At 34.5% G+C, this 15,898-nt stretch overlaps 1 protein-coding gene across 1 annotated transcript in view; it reads right to left on the bottom strand.

The window, feature by feature from the left end:
* Positions 1-1,314: 1,314 nt before the first annotated feature.
* Positions 1,315-15,898, bottom strand: part of SEMA3C (semaphorin 3C) — a 206,530-nt gene continuing 191,946 nt past the window's right edge. The window contains exons 16-18 of the mRNA XM_068972571.1: positions 10,232-10,299; positions 7,810-7,940; positions 1,315-4,081 (exon numbers count right to left, since the gene is read on the bottom strand). Coding sequence (XP_068828672.1) covers positions 3,668-4,081; positions 7,810-7,940; positions 10,232-10,299 — 613 coding nt within the window. The 3' untranslated portion in view covers positions 1,315-3,667. The remainder of the gene's footprint in view (positions 4,082-7,809; positions 7,941-10,231; positions 10,300-15,898) is intronic.

The following is a 15,898-nucleotide window of genomic DNA, read 5'->3' as shown; positions in this document are numbered from 1 at the left end:
ATATAAAGTCTTACCCTGGTAAGGTATCATCTCATCTACTGACTACAGGCTCCCTGGCCCAGACCACTGGCATTTAACTTGTCAAAGGACACAACTGAAATATTCCTTCCTGTTGCAGCAATAGGGCACTTTCAAAATAAATAAGATATTAAGATATTTATTGAGCACTTATTATATAAGTTCTGCCCTAATACTTTACAGGTATTAATTTGGGCAAAAACTATAAATAAATAAAATAAAAGAAGTATTTATTAAATATAGCAATTTTTATCTTTAATAATAATTTTAATTAATAAATACTAGAATTGGAGAAGGAAATGGCAACCCACTCCAGTACTCTTGCCTGGAAAATCCCATGGACGGAGGCGCCTCGTAGGCTACAGTCCATGAGGTCACAAGGAGTCGGACACGACTGGGCGAGGACATGAGAATTGATTTCCCAGCAGTAATTTACCTCTGAAGTCATGCAGAGGGCTACTTGACATTTAGGGACACTGTGGTGAAAATTGAGAAAAAGGAGGAAAGAATTAAGTATTGGACTTTGGAATTTATGTTTGTCTTTACTAAATTGAACGAGGTCCTTCCTTACCTGGTACAAACTGCTAGAAATTATGAACACTTAGAATCAGATTGGCTATGTAATTTGCAGGGTCTGGTACAACATGAAAATTCAGGGCTCCTTATTTAAAATTATTAAGAAGTTCAAAGAGGTGACAACAGAGCATTAAAGTAAGTATGAATCCTTCTGACCACAGAAATATGTGTGACCGAACAAGTCTAACACCCATGAAACCAACCCTGATTGGAATATTTTTATAGAATAGAGAAAAGAGATTTGGCAATTTTCCCATGATAAGACTTCAAATTCTGGCAGTCTGGCTCCACACTCAAGCATTTATAAACTATACTTCCCCCTCCCCCCAACTGTAGACACAAGTCTGAATAAGTGTCCACAGATGTGAGTGGATATAAAATGTCTCTTAAAGAGAAAACAAATATGAATTTGCTTGCTGTGTATAATGTATCATGGAAATATACACAAAAACTGACAATACTGGGTGCTTCTGGGGCAGGACTTACATAGAGGTACAAGGAAAGTTTTCAAGTGTATCCTACTGGAACTTTTGAATTTTGAAATATCCAGATGCATTACTTTCACACACACACAAATAAATAAATGGGGAAAATAAGAACAATTGTAAGAGTCAGCAGATTCTATCATATCAACAAGAAATTATAAACTCAACATTAAAAAGGAAAATTAAAGACATCTTTGGGGAATTCAATATGTTTTATTTTGCCAGGCACATGATTTCTTCAATATCCAATTAAATATTACTGTGCTAACTACATTTCCTTACACAGAGTGAACATTCACTGTAATGACAGTTTCATCATGCTAGAATCTATTCACAAACCTACACTTTGAAAAAAAGTGCATTTCTAGGAAATTTTATGTACAATACAAATGAAAAACACATCAAGTCATTGAACTGTCAAACTACACAAAGTAAAATCAACCAATCAACCACCAACATTTAGTATGTGTTAACAATATTTTTGAGAAAGAAAATTTTCTTTACATTTGGCAGTTTTGTTCAAGAAGGGTCTCTATAATTTTAAAAGTAAAGTGATAAAAGTATATACAATATAATAATGTTTAAAGCAGAAGGCATTAAATAGCACAAATAATGTTATAAAACTAAACACCCTTATTGTCTATCAGTTTGCGTTTACATGAAGCAAGGGGACCTGTATAATTTACTTTATCCTTTGAGTCTAAAACAATTTTAACTCTGTACATAGAATAGATTGACCACGAACACAGAAGATGGTTTCAGCTTTACACACATTTCTATTTGTGTGTGTAGAGTGGAAATAAAGAACTACTTGTATAACAAACTTCTTTAGAGGCTACTTTAGAATCATACACACATTTGGAACAATAGCTCTTATTAATACCTTTCTTTTTGAAGAAACATTATTTATGTTGTGTTTGTCACTGCTACTTTTGCTCCATTGAGGCCTCCCCTTGTAATATCATAATTTACCACTTAAATAAGTTACTCATATTCTTAGATTCTGATAAGTGATTAGATTAATTTTGACAATGATTTCAGTTCTTGACACTTTATACTATAGTGCTTAGAAAAGTAATATATTTATCTTGATTACTTTCTTTATGGATTGTTAACTACAAATAAAACTTTTGTATCAGATTTTGATTAGGTATATTTCTCTTTGCACCTGGAAACATGGAAATTGTTAAATGTAAAACAAAACAGCAAAAGCTGTATTTTTAAAAGAAATACGAGGATATGAAGAAAATTTTATACTTCTCCCACCTAATTGGTATTTGGAATAAAAAAAATGAATATTAAATTACTCTAAACACAGGATCCAAGTATATAATAATAAGATAGTTATTTTATTCATCACAGACTTACCACATTTGTATTTATATACCAGTGAATATGATGTACCAACATTCTTTTAAAATAAAGTATGTCTATTATTGTTCAAATTAGAAATTTTTTCACTTCTCCATAAGATGAGTGTCTCTCCAGCATATACAAAAGAGCATTAAAAAAAAAAGAATCGGTGACTTAAAATTCCATAATGGTATCTGACGTTGGTAAAGTAAGCTAACCAATGAAATTAATTACTGAAGTTAAAAATTAGTAATATTTTTAATAAACTTCTGTCAATAAAATTTCTTTTTTTACCTTGTTTTTCTTTTTTCTCCCATTTTGATGGTTTTAGACCTCATATACAAGTTAGTATTTCAAAAAATTTTTCTTCTTATATTTTTTAACCTGCCATGCAAACTACAAAATTAGAATAAACATATTAATTGATTAAACTGTGTAAGATTATATTCTCTGAGTCTAAAATAACTTAAATATCTTCCAAAAAGGAAAGTGCTGTTGTTTGGAAGATGACTATGTGACAATATAAACTTAGAAGCTTCACTGACATAACTCCAGTCAGATATTATTGGTGAGGGTTCCTTTTATCTTCCTGAAACAAGGGAACAGAGATCAGTGACGGATATCAGCAACTGACAACTTTTGCCATCATAAAAATAACTAATACCATATTTCACTGGAAGCATATAAACTCCATATTATCTTTTAATGAACTGCTAGTGTTTTATGCAACTTTTAGATTCCCTCTTCCTTGTCTTTATTTTTTTATTCTACATTTCTTTTGACTCTGTTACAAGCATTTATTTCACTTTTACTATGTAAAAATTGTGAACTTGGCATTTGCTTTTGTATACAGATGACTATCAATTAGAAACCTAAATCCTTAAAGCAAGGATAGAAGGTCTCAGGTTATAGCCCTCATTCAATTAAGGGATGTAAGAATTCTAGTTTCACAGCCGCCATATTGATTTTGAAGAAAAGGTATATAAAGATATAAATAAAATCTAGGTTAAGTTAAATCTTTCTATGCACCATGAGGACCATGACATGTCTAGGGTTGTCAATATCATACAAGAAAATGCATACTCATTTCAGTTCATGTAACATTCACCTTTCTCAGTGAGTAACCACCTTCTTTAGGAGTTCCCCACGGGTAAAGCACAAGATTCTTTGCTAAAAATTTGATCACTGAAGACAGACCTTTATTAATGGAAGCATAAGCCCCATTTAAGACAACATTATGACTCTGGCAGCTGATTCCTCCTATTTCTACTTTTCCGGCTATTGATGAGAGCTTTTAACTTGCCGTAGTCCCCTCTCATCTTCTGAGATTCTTCTCCCTGTTGATGCTGCTGCCGAGTGTCTTTGCAGTACTGATTAATCATCTGCATTTCTGAATGGCTGAAAGCCCCCATGATGTCCTTCGGATGGAAGGGTAAAGCCCTTACAGAGCCGGCCCAGGTCCATGGAGACCATTTGTCTGTAACAACTGCCACCATTTCGGAATCTAAAACTTTAAAGTTGATTTTGGCTATGGTCTGCTTGAAGCTGTTTTCTGTTGCAATGCAGTGATACAATCCTTGGTCGGAATCCTGAACAGAGCGGATAAGGAGTCCTTGTGAAGTGGCTATGATTCGTTCATTCAGTTTGACCTAAAACAGAGATACCAGAGTTCTGAAATTCAACTCTATATATGCTAAAAAGGTGTGACTTGTAAAAAGAATTTCATAAGTTTTACAAAAGTATTGAGTATTAATTAACTTCCATCTTAGTGGACACACATTTTTGGCAAATTCCATTGCCTCTTTATTTTTTATTTACTTATTTTTGCACAGGAGATCTGGTTTCAGGGATACTGAATGTATTAAAGAGAAAGTAAAGGTATCACCCATATTGTCCCAAATAGCTTAAAGTGCATTCCCTTTGGGTAGAAGTAGTTTATTCACATCTAAGTGAGAGTTTTGAATGTTTCTAGAATGTAAATTACAGACAACATATATATATGAAATTCACAGTTTAAACTATCTATTTTACCCTGTATTTGTTGCCTGTTATTATAACAAAAATACTTATTGAGTAAGAACATGAAGCCATAATTAAATCATTGAATTTTACCTTTTTTTCAATGAATGAATGAATATTCTCCTAACCAATAATTGATTAAGCTGAGGCAGAGTTCTGAACATTATTGAGGAGTTTTTCCAATTATGTAACACAAAGAATGACTAAAAATAAGCTGGAACTTATTATAAGTACTCCAAGTGATTTTACTTTCCAAGAAAAGTAATAAGCTATGAGGTGAACATTTAATTATTTTACAGGCTTATGCTGGAAAAATATTATTTTCTGGATGTAAGCTAAATTCTGAAATCCATTTCCTTACAGGGCCAGCTATAGTATTATCAGTGAACACACAAAAACCTAAGTGGTAAGTAGTTCCTTCATATATATACTCAGGAATGCTCTTTCATTGAGGGAAAGAAATTTGACCCAAAGAAAAATAAGAATGAATGTGAAATGTTTTTCTAAATGATAAATTTCTATATAAATACATATTTTATTATTAATGAAATACAAACCAAAGATAGGTTGTTTTAGATAAAAAGTAGCTCACATACAAAAGCAGAAAAAGGAAAAATATAGCACTGAAATATGAACAGAACTGAACTAGAAAAGAGAGATTAAGAAAAAGGACTGAAACATATAAAGCAAAACTTTTATGTTCATTCAGTTTTTAAAACTTTACTATGCCTTAGAAATAGCTTAAATCATGTATAAATGCATACAGAAGTAAAAAATAGAGTCTTTCCTATTTGCATGAAATTGAGAAAAATTTTGGAGGCTAATTTGATAATATTCATTAATGTTTATATATAAGATTCAGTGCAGATATTTTATTTATAGGAATTTATATAGAATACGTGGTCTAACTAACATGCAGATATTCACTCACATGAATTTTCAAAAATTTTAAATTATTTTTTGGCCACACCATACAGCATGCAGGATCCTTGCTCTCTAATTGAATCCATGCCCCCTACAGTGGAAGCATGGAGTCTTAACCACAGGATTGCCAGGGAAGTCCCTACCTGATACTTCTGATAAGAGGAAAAACAAGAAATAATGTAATCAGTAGATAGCTTTAGTAAAGGCAAAGTATGGTCCTATAGTGAATACTATGCAGCCAAGAAAAATAAAGTGGCTCCATACATACTAATACTGAAATGTGTGTGTGTGTGTCTCACAGAGAAAGAGATACAAAGAAGGAAAGAGAGGAAAATAGGAAAATTATGGAGACTAGTTGGAGGACTATATAATTCTTAGCAGCCTATACTCTGAGAAGTGGGAATGAGTACTGAAGTGGAGGAGAGGAGGGCTTTTAGTCTTTATGCTATTCAATATGAACTATCTGCATTTTTCTCTGAAAGTTTTTACCACTTGTCTTACTAAAAAAAAAAAAGTTCAGTATTTACACATCATAAATGTGAGAAATATGTGCATGTTTGCCTAAATTACTGAGGAAGAATTAAGATAAATTTAGTTAAATATTAATAGCTTATTCAAATAAAGTGATAGTGAGTGGAAATGTGCTCTGCTTAAATTCTAGACAGACCAGAGTTTCATAATTAGGGTTAAGGTTTTTCATTATCTTAAATTATAGTATTCTTCTGTTTTTGAGGTTGGGAGAAAAATCAAGATAGCCATGCATGTCTCCACATTTTTGAAATTCTGAAATAAAACATTATAAATATCATGAAAGAGATAAAACACAAGATACATTCCTTTTAAAATTTCATTTGTTAATTTCTGTGACATGTAGTCAAGCCTGTATATATTCATGTATTTTAATTTTACACAATAGAAATTATATTCATCCATTACATATTTTTCCACTGAACTTTCTACTGAATAAAAGAACAGCATTTTATCTATGTTAGGTAAGCCCCTGTTTGAATTGTGGCTTTCCAACTCACATGCACATATACAGACTTTTTTGGCAGGATGGTTCGTGTCCACACGACATGTTCAAGCCTAAGAATCCATTCCTGTATGATGATCATCACCGTCATACATTATGACTTCTACCCCAGAGTAGTCTATAAGGCAATCATTCTTATGCTCCACATCCACTCCAAACAATTTAAAATTAATTAGACTGCAGATATTTCAAGACTAATTTGGTGATAGATAGCCACAAAACAAGCCTCAATATTTTTTATTAATGAAAAAATTTAAAAAATTTTATAAAGTTCTGCAGCAAGAAGGGGCCCTGAAGTCCACTGAGCCCATCTTTTCCCAGATATTTAAGTCTCATCTATGCAAGTCGTCATCAGCTTATGGTTTAATATTCCTGTGACAGGGAACACAAAATTTCCTAAACAGCTCGTAACATCTTTGAATAGGCAGGTCTGAGAGTTGGAAAGCATTTCCTCAAAAAGAGCTAACATCTACTTTAGTAATTCTGATGCAATGCTTCGCTTAGGACTGTATCCATTCTACGTAGCTCTCATTAACCTAATATGTAGTATGGAAACTGCGCAACAGAAAACACCCAAGTGCTGAAGGCTCTATTCTTCCCTTCCCTCCATCACGCTTTGTGATGTACTGTTAACACCACTGCAGTTTTGGGTACTTTAAGGCTTTATATATACATATGTATTTTTCTTCTTATCCCCTCATTAGTTAGGACAATGTGACATCAATATTACGGAATTCATTATTTATAATATTTCACTCTATGCTGTTTTACAATGTTTTCCTTTTAAAACAGCTCTTTATAATCAGTGAAAGGTTAATACAAGTGTCCTTTCATTTGAAAGTCAAGGTTTTTTTTTTTTTTTTACCTATCACTTAATAAAGGCAATGGTCCCATAAATAATGATTCCACACATTACCTATAACAAAACCCCAAGAGTTATGAATATTAAAGCAATGGAAGCATTACCACACAGCGGAAAAATGCTCTTTACCATAAAGGTTATGGTTAAGTGGAATTTCTTGTTGAGAAAAATTGAACTTTTTCAAAAGTCCCCTTTATCTTGTGAATCACACAAAGGTGCTGTTGTGTGAGAACATGGCTTCTGGATTTGCGCACATCTTGTTTCTTTTACAAATGCCTCCTTACATCAGTACCCCCATCTGAGTGTGCAAGCTCTTGCTTTAATCACTGTGTTATAGAGGTGAGCAGGCAGATAGGATTTCTAATTAATCCATCAACTCAGTGGACAAAGGATTTTAAAGAAGGTGGCACTTGTCATCCCAAAGACATTAAAGGATGTTCGTGCGTCCTTCCTTTTTTGTTTGATCTGTGCCTCACTGAGGGAAGGTGATTTAATGCTCTTTCCAAGCCCTGATTGATTGCTGCTCCCGCATTACTCACCTCTTTCCTCCTGTCTTTGTCTTTCTGTAACAACCACTTGATAGATGCCTGTGGAGACTTGGGGGCACACTCAAGAAAAGTGGTGTTATTTTTTACTCCATACTGAACAATTTCAGCTGCATTTCTGTATGCTGAAGAACAAAAATAAAATGAGAGAGAAGCAATGGAATTTGGATCATATTTTCTTATACAAATGTTTATTTCTCTATAAAATTGTGAGCAACTAAAGCAAAGCCCAAAGACAGTCTTAATTAGTTAACAAGTTTATACATTGTTTAGTGTGTTTAATCCAAAAGGAAGGAGAGAAAGATACAAGGGCATCAATGTTTATTCAAGAATTACTTAAAAAAAAAAAAAGAATTACTTTACACCAAGGAATGCACTTAATATCACCTTGAACATTTAATTATTACAACATCTTTGTGAATTACATTTTCTCAGCTTTCATAGGCTGTGAGTTATGAAAAAAACATATCCTAGGCAAAGAGTTAGTAAGTGCCAGGCAATACCAAGGCCAGGTTCATCCCGCCCCTAAACGCCACACTCAGTGTGGTATAGATGAAATTCAGAAACACTGGGAAAAGGCAGAGAGCAAGGTGTGGCCACAGTGGGATGCCATGGTTGAGAAAATAGTCTTTGACCTCAGAGATACCTGAGGTAAAATCTTGGCTTTATCACTACCAGCTGTATAACCTTAGAGAAGTTATTTAACATCTCTGTGCTTCAGTTTTACTTGGTTCTAAAACAGCTATTTTCAGACATTGTTATACTTAAATTCTTAAATTAGGAAGAGTATTCAGTATAGTTATGTGGTAGCTTAGACATGGGCAGTAACCTCATTCATAAAGTATGAATAGGAATAGATCCGACTTTGGAATAATTTCTTGAGCAGTAAGTGACATAATCTATTTTAAAAAGCACTTAGTTCAGGTTTTGACACAAAAATCGACACTGATGTTTGTTCCTCATGACCTCTGTTGCCAATACTCTTACCACTATGACTACTGCTACTATAAGTGGGAACTGACACACAGATTTCTAAAATACTCAGCAAACAGAGAAATAGTAATCTGGATTTATTCCCTCAGTTAGATGTATGAAACAATTAGCCAAAATGCGTCTTAATTTTCTTCTTGTGGTTTGTGTAGTTAGTGACAAGAATGTCATTATTTAAATAAAAACAAAAAGGCCCATGCTCACAAAGGTTAGCGACAGGAGTCTGTGTTAACCGTGAACTACAGAACCTCTATAGCACCTTGGTAAGCCTCGAGGAAGGTCTGGTGGGGTGGAGGTGGAGGGAGGGGTTCAGTGGAAAAATTATAACATAATGTCTCTATGTCAGGATGGGAAGAAAGGAATTAGATTAATCGTAAGACACACGGCCAGACTGCTGAAACTGTATAGTACGGTTGTAAACTGTAAAATTCAGAGCAGGATAACTCGTAATGGCCAAAAATTGGAAGCAGTGCAAGTGTTCCTTGACGGATACACACACACACACACACACACACACACGCACGCACAATGGGTTACATTTTTGCCTTAAGCAGGAAAAATATTCTGACACACGTTACAACATGAATGAATCCTAAATAAGACACTGTTGTTGTCTGGTTCACTGCTGGGCTCCTTCTGTCCATGGGATTTCCCACACAGGAATTCTAGAGTGGGTTGCCATCTCCTCCTCTCAGGGATATTCCCAATCCAGGGACTGAACCTGTGTCTCCTAAATTTCAGGCAGATTCTTTATTACTGAACCACCCAGGAAATCTTGAAGAAGACATTAGGCTAATAAGCCAGTTATAAAAGGACAAATATTATATGGTTCCACTTATATGAGATATTTAGACTATTTAGATTCATAGAGACAGAAATTAGAACAGTGGTTGCTACAAGTTGGGGAAGGGAGAATAGGGAGTTAGTGTTTAATGGGTATGGAGTTTAACTTTGGGATGATGAAAAAATTTCAGTGATGGATGGTGGTACTTGTTGTACAACATCGTCAATATACTTTATGCCACAGAACTGTACACTATAAAATGGTTAAAATAGTAAATTCTGTTATGCTATTTATCACAGGAAAAAACAAACAAGATATCTTTTCTTCAGAGGTAAACAAAAATAAAGTACATTTTTTCTTCAGAAAGAAAATAATGGCTAGAAAAATCTATAATAACTATCTTTGTGAAAGACTTACCAAGTAACATATCCAAGGATATCTGTGTTCCTGGACTTTTCTTTTACATAAATCTTAGTATACGTACAAATAATATGTAATTTTTAATGACCATAATGAATGCCTCTAATTTGCACAGTGAATCTTTATTTAAAATGACACATTTTGATTTATCACAGATTTCCTTTACTAAAATATGATATGGAGCACTGCTACTCTTTACCAAGTTTGACCACTTATAATTACCTTTTAGGTTAAATCCTCTGCATTGAGTCAGTGGATTTCCATGTCTCACATCTTGTCTTCGGCTCCTCCTATGAAGTGCAGAAATATATACAAGCGACTTAGAATTAACATTGCCAATTATGATGTATTTAAAAGACTTCATTTTAAATTGTGCAATCTTATGATTGCCTAAGGTTTCATAAAGGAAAAGGATCTGATTACCCGTATTTTTTGTTCAGTGCTTCAAATATCATGTGGGCACTTTGTTTTCAATTTGAATTAATTCAGAGTTTCCCTATCTATCACTCACGATAGATGAACCTCCTATTATATGTACTTCCTACATAGATGCTAGATTCCAAATTAGTAGGGTAAATTTTTATTTTAGAGACAGTCCTAGAAAAGTTTCTAATACAATAACCTCCAAAGTATAAACTTACTAGCATCTTCCACTTTATAATTTTTTCTTACTTTCAAACCATTTCCAGAAACATTAAAAAGTGTCCAGAACCAGAGAGACAAAGAAAATGGATATTCATATAAGGTTAAGCAAAATGTTTCATTTACTAGACTAAGCATTTTCCTTCATGCTCTTATTGTAAAAATTTTCAAGGCTGTAGAAACCTGGATATACACATACAACGAATGATGGCAACCTACACTCATAAATCGTGCTGCGCCACGTTTATATGTTCTCTCATATCCAAGTATATGTTATACACATACTACATATGCACATATATGAAGATCTTTAGAAAACAAGTTGCAGACATGATAATTTTATATGCTTAAATGTATGTACCTTCTAAGAATGAGTAATTTCTCTACATAACATTATAATTATCCTAACCATATCAATATTTATTTAATGATATCATATAAAGTACATTCTATATTGAAATTTCACTAGCTTTGCTACTCAAAATATTCCTTATGCATTTTTAAAAGTTTATTCAGGATCCAAACAAGGTTCAATCATTGCCTTTAGTTGTTACATATCATCGATTTAAGCATTTCAAAATTTTAGCTCATCCTTTTAAAATTGTTCACTATTTAAATAAAAGTTTAAAATTACTTGCAAACTAATTTCTTGTCTTAGATTCACTTATCTATTAGTGCCAATTGTATTACATAATACAACAAATCAAAACAGAGTGATTGAAATGACCTTAGCAATGAATTATGGACATGAACCTTGTTATAAAGGAGAAGGAACAGAATGTTCTTTATTGTGATTAACAGGGGTAAACTGATTGTCTATTATCAATTCTGAAAAGTATATATGGATGAGCATATCATTTAACTGGGCTAGTGAAGTTTCTCTTAATATTTTTATCCTTAATGATAAATTAAAATATTCAGCAAGAGAAAGAAAATATTAACACTGGGCTTATAAAATTTGCAAATCATAATTAACCTCAAGGTCAATAATAATGAAAAAAAAGTTATGGCAAACAGATAATAGTTTATATAATCAAAGGATTATATAAATCTATTTATGAAATATAGGTATAAAACTTTGTGTCATTTAAGGATTCTCTTCCCCCGAAAGCCACATGATCCCTATTCAGTTGAATATTTCTTGACAATTACAAACACAAACTAGTGAAAGTCACTCTTGTCTCAGGAATTATGATTAATACTGTACTTTAGAATAGGTCCTAAATCAGGTTTTTACTGCATTGTATTTGGTATATTATGAAGTCACACAATTATTTACTACCAGCCAACTTGTGAGTATATATTGTATGAGAACCACGTGATAGTTCTTATAGTTGAACTGGACATTTTTAGCCGTCTAAGAAGGAAATGGCAACGCACTCCAGTGTTCTTGCCTGGAGAATCCCAGGGATGGCGGAGCCTGGTGGGCTGCTGTCTATGGGGTCGCACAGAGTTGGACACGACTGAAGTGACTTAGCAGCAGCAGCAGCAGCAGCAAGTAAGCAATATTGTTCACAATAGTTTAATTTATTGTCACAGGATCAGCACTATGTTATGGTTTACTCAAGTACATGGGCCTTTATGCTTAGCAATCTGAATTTGCAGTATCATATTCCTTCCGGACTTTTAAATATCGAAAAACATTGCTACAGCTTTGCTTTAACGATGAGAACAATAAGGCAGCCATCTGAGTTCTCTATATCTGTCACCCAGGGATCAAACCTGGGTCTCCTGTACGGCAGGCAGACTCTTTAATGTCTGAGCCACGAGGGAAGCCCCTTCTATATGTATACATTCCCTTTTAGGTATTTGTAGAACATCGTGAAAGCATGATGGTAGACAGTCATATTACACTGCATGCGGGACTGGGGATTTGGCTCAAGATGTCAGTTTCCTCCATTATAGTCTATTCTTTTAGATAAACAATGAGATTATTTTCTTACTGTGTAAAAAGCAGATATTTACTTGAAGGGTAAACTTATTCTCGTTTTAACATTTCCAACTACATGTCTATATCCAGAATAAATAACATTAGAGATTAAATTGTATGTAGTTATGTATGGATGTGAGGGTTGAACTAGAGAGACAGCTGCGTGCCGAAGAATTGATGCTTTTGAACTGGGGTCTTGGAGAAGCCTCTTGAGAGTCCTTTGGACTGCAAGTTAATCCAATCTGTCAATCCTAAGGGAAATCAGTACTGAATATTCACTGGAAGGACTGATGCTGAAGCTGAAACTCCAATACTTTGGCCACCTGATGCAAAGAACTGATTCAATGGAAAAGACCCTGATGCTTGGAAAGATTGAAGGTGGGAGGAGAAGGGGCAACAGAGGATAAGATGGTTGGATGGCATCACTGATGTGATGAACTTAAATTTGAATAGGCTCTGGAAATTGGTGATAGACAGGGAAACCTGGTGTGCTGCAGTCCATGGGGTCACAAAGAGGTGGACACGACTGAGTGACTAAACTGAACTGATACAAATGCACAAATATTTAATGTGCTTGAGGATAAAGAGGAAAAATGCTTAACGTTGTTTACTATGAAAAACAGTAAAACATTACTATGAAAAAGATGTCTTTTTAAAAAAGAAACTACTCAACCAACGACATTAACAACCTTATTATGTCAAAGTACACCTCCCTTGATTTCCAAGTATAGCTGTACTTCTTTGTTTCCATACAAAGGGACATGCTTTCGATTTTAATGCCTATGAATTCCTCTGCATGATTTTGTCTTCCAGTTACAGTGCAATCGAAAATAAAACTAAACTAGTTAACACTATCAGATAAGATAAAAATACTCCAAATGATCCTTTACATTATTGCTATTTAATCTCCAAACAAAATAACTACTACATATGGGAATTTAGGAAATAATTCATACAGCAAACATGTTTTGCATTCACTAAAACTGTATGCTTTAAAAAATTTGGGAATAATGTGGAGAATTTAAATACTATAGATAGTTTTAATGAAACTCCCAGTATGCTAGCCAAAGACAGGTAAGGGTAGACCAAGTAATATCTTATAGATGTGTGTATACACACACACACACAGGTCAAAACCATAAAGAGACATCACTTCATACCTATTAGAATGGTTTAAAGAGTGGGGAGTTCTCTTGCTGTCTACATTTTCTTTCAGGAGTTTTGTGGTTTCATGTCATGTTCAACTGTTCAATTCATTTTCAGTAAATATTTGCATATGGCGTATGGCAGTAGTCTAGTTTCATTCTTTTCTTTTGCACGTGAAGGTCAAGTTTTCTCAATACCATCTACTGAAGAGACTGTCCTTTCCACTGTGTATTTTTTTGGCTCCTTTGTTGCAAATTAATTGACCATAAATGCCTAGGTTTATTTCTGGCTCTCTAGTTTCTTCTATTGGAGAAGGAAATGGCAACCCACTCCAGTGCTCTCGCCTGGAGAATCCCAGAGACGGGGGAGCCTGGTGGGCTGCTGTCTATGGGGTCACATAGAGTCGGACACGACTGAAGCGACTTAGCAGCAGCAGCAGCAGCAGCAGTTTCTTCTATTGATCTATGTACCTGTTGTTATGCCAATACCATACTCTCCTGATTACTATAGCTTTGTATAGTAATCTGAAGACTATACTCCCAGTCTGAAGTCAGGGAGCAAGATTCTTCTTTCTAAGATTGCTTCAGATAGCCAGGGACTTTTGTAGTTCCATAAAAATTTTAGGATTCTTTTTTCTATTTCTGTGAAAAATATCATTGAAATTTTGATACGGATCATCTTTAATCTGTTTATTGTTTTGGGTAGTATAAACACTTTAGCAATATAAATATTCTAACCCAAGAGTATGAAAAAACTTTCCATTTATTTGTGTTTTCTTCAATTATTTTTTCCATAAAAGACTTACAGTTTCAATCTTTTATCTCCTTCATTAAATTTATTCCTAAATATTTAATTCTTTTTGATGCAGCTATAAATGGGATTATTCTCCCTTAATTTTTCTTTCTTCTGGTTTGTTATTCAGTTCAGTTCAGTTCAGTCACTCAGTCGTGTCTGACTCTTTTCAACCCATGAACCACAGCACGCCAGGCCTCCATGTCCATCACCAACTTCCGGAGTTCACCCAAACTCATGTCCATTGAGTTGGTGATGTCATCTAACCATCTCATTCTCTGTCATCTCCTTCTCCTCCTGCCTTCAATCTTTCCCCACACCAGAGTCTTTTCAAATGAGTCAGCTCTTCACATCAGGTGGCCAAAGTACTGGAGTTTCAGCTTCAACATCAGTCTAGTCAATGAACACTGAGGAAAGATCTCCTTAAGGATTGACTAGTTGGATCTTCATGCAGTCCAAGGGACTCTCAAGAGTCTTCTCCAATACCACAGTTTAAAAGCATCAATTCTTTGGCGCTCAGCTTTCTCTATAGTCCAACTCTCACATCCATACATGACTACTGGAAAAACTGTAGCCTTGACGAGACAGACCTTTGTTGACAAAGTAATGCCTCTGCTTTTCAATATGCTATCTAGGTTGGTCATAACTTTTCTCCCAAGTAGTAAGCATCTTTTAATTTCATGGCTGTAATCACCATCTGCAGTGATTTTGGAGCCCCCCCAAAATAAAGTCAGCCACTGTTTCCACTGTTTCCCCATCTATTTGCCATGAAGTGATGGGACCAGATCTATTTGCCATGAAGTGATGGGACCAGATGCCATGATCTTCGTTTTCTGAATGTAGAGCATTAAGCCAACTTTTTCACTCTCCTCTTTCACTTTCATCAAGAGGTTCTTTAGTTCTTCTTCACTTTCTGCCATAAGGGTTGTGTCATCTGCATATCTGAGGTTATTGATATTTCTCCTGGCAATCTTGATTCCAGCTTGTGCTTCATCTGGCCCACCATTTCTCATGATGTAGTCTGCATATAAGTTAAATAAGCAGGGTGACAGTATACAGCCTTAACGTACTCCTTTTCCTATTTGGAACCAGTCTGTTGTTCCATGTCCAGTTCTAACTATTGCTTCCTGACCTGCATACAGGTTCCTCAAGAAGTAGGTCAGTTGGTCTGGTATTCCCATCTCTTTCAGAATTTTCCCCAGTTTATTGTGATCCACACAGTCAAAAGCTTTGGAATAGTCAAAAAAGCAGAAATAGATGTTTTTCTGGAACTCTCTTGCTTTTTCAATGATCCAGCGAATGTTGGCAATTTAGTGTAAAGAAACACAATAGATTTTTGTATCCAGCAACTTTACCTAATTATTTTATTAGTTCTAGCA

Source organism: Capricornis sumatraensis, chromosome 5 (genome assembly GCF_032405125.1).
Source record: "Capricornis sumatraensis isolate serow.1 chromosome 5, serow.2, whole genome shotgun sequence".
Taxonomy (NCBI): Eukaryota; Metazoa; Chordata; class Mammalia; order Artiodactyla; family Bovidae; genus Capricornis; species Capricornis sumatraensis.
The sequence above is the reverse complement of the archived record's forward strand: the minus strand, read 5'-3'. Positions and strand labels throughout refer to the sequence as shown.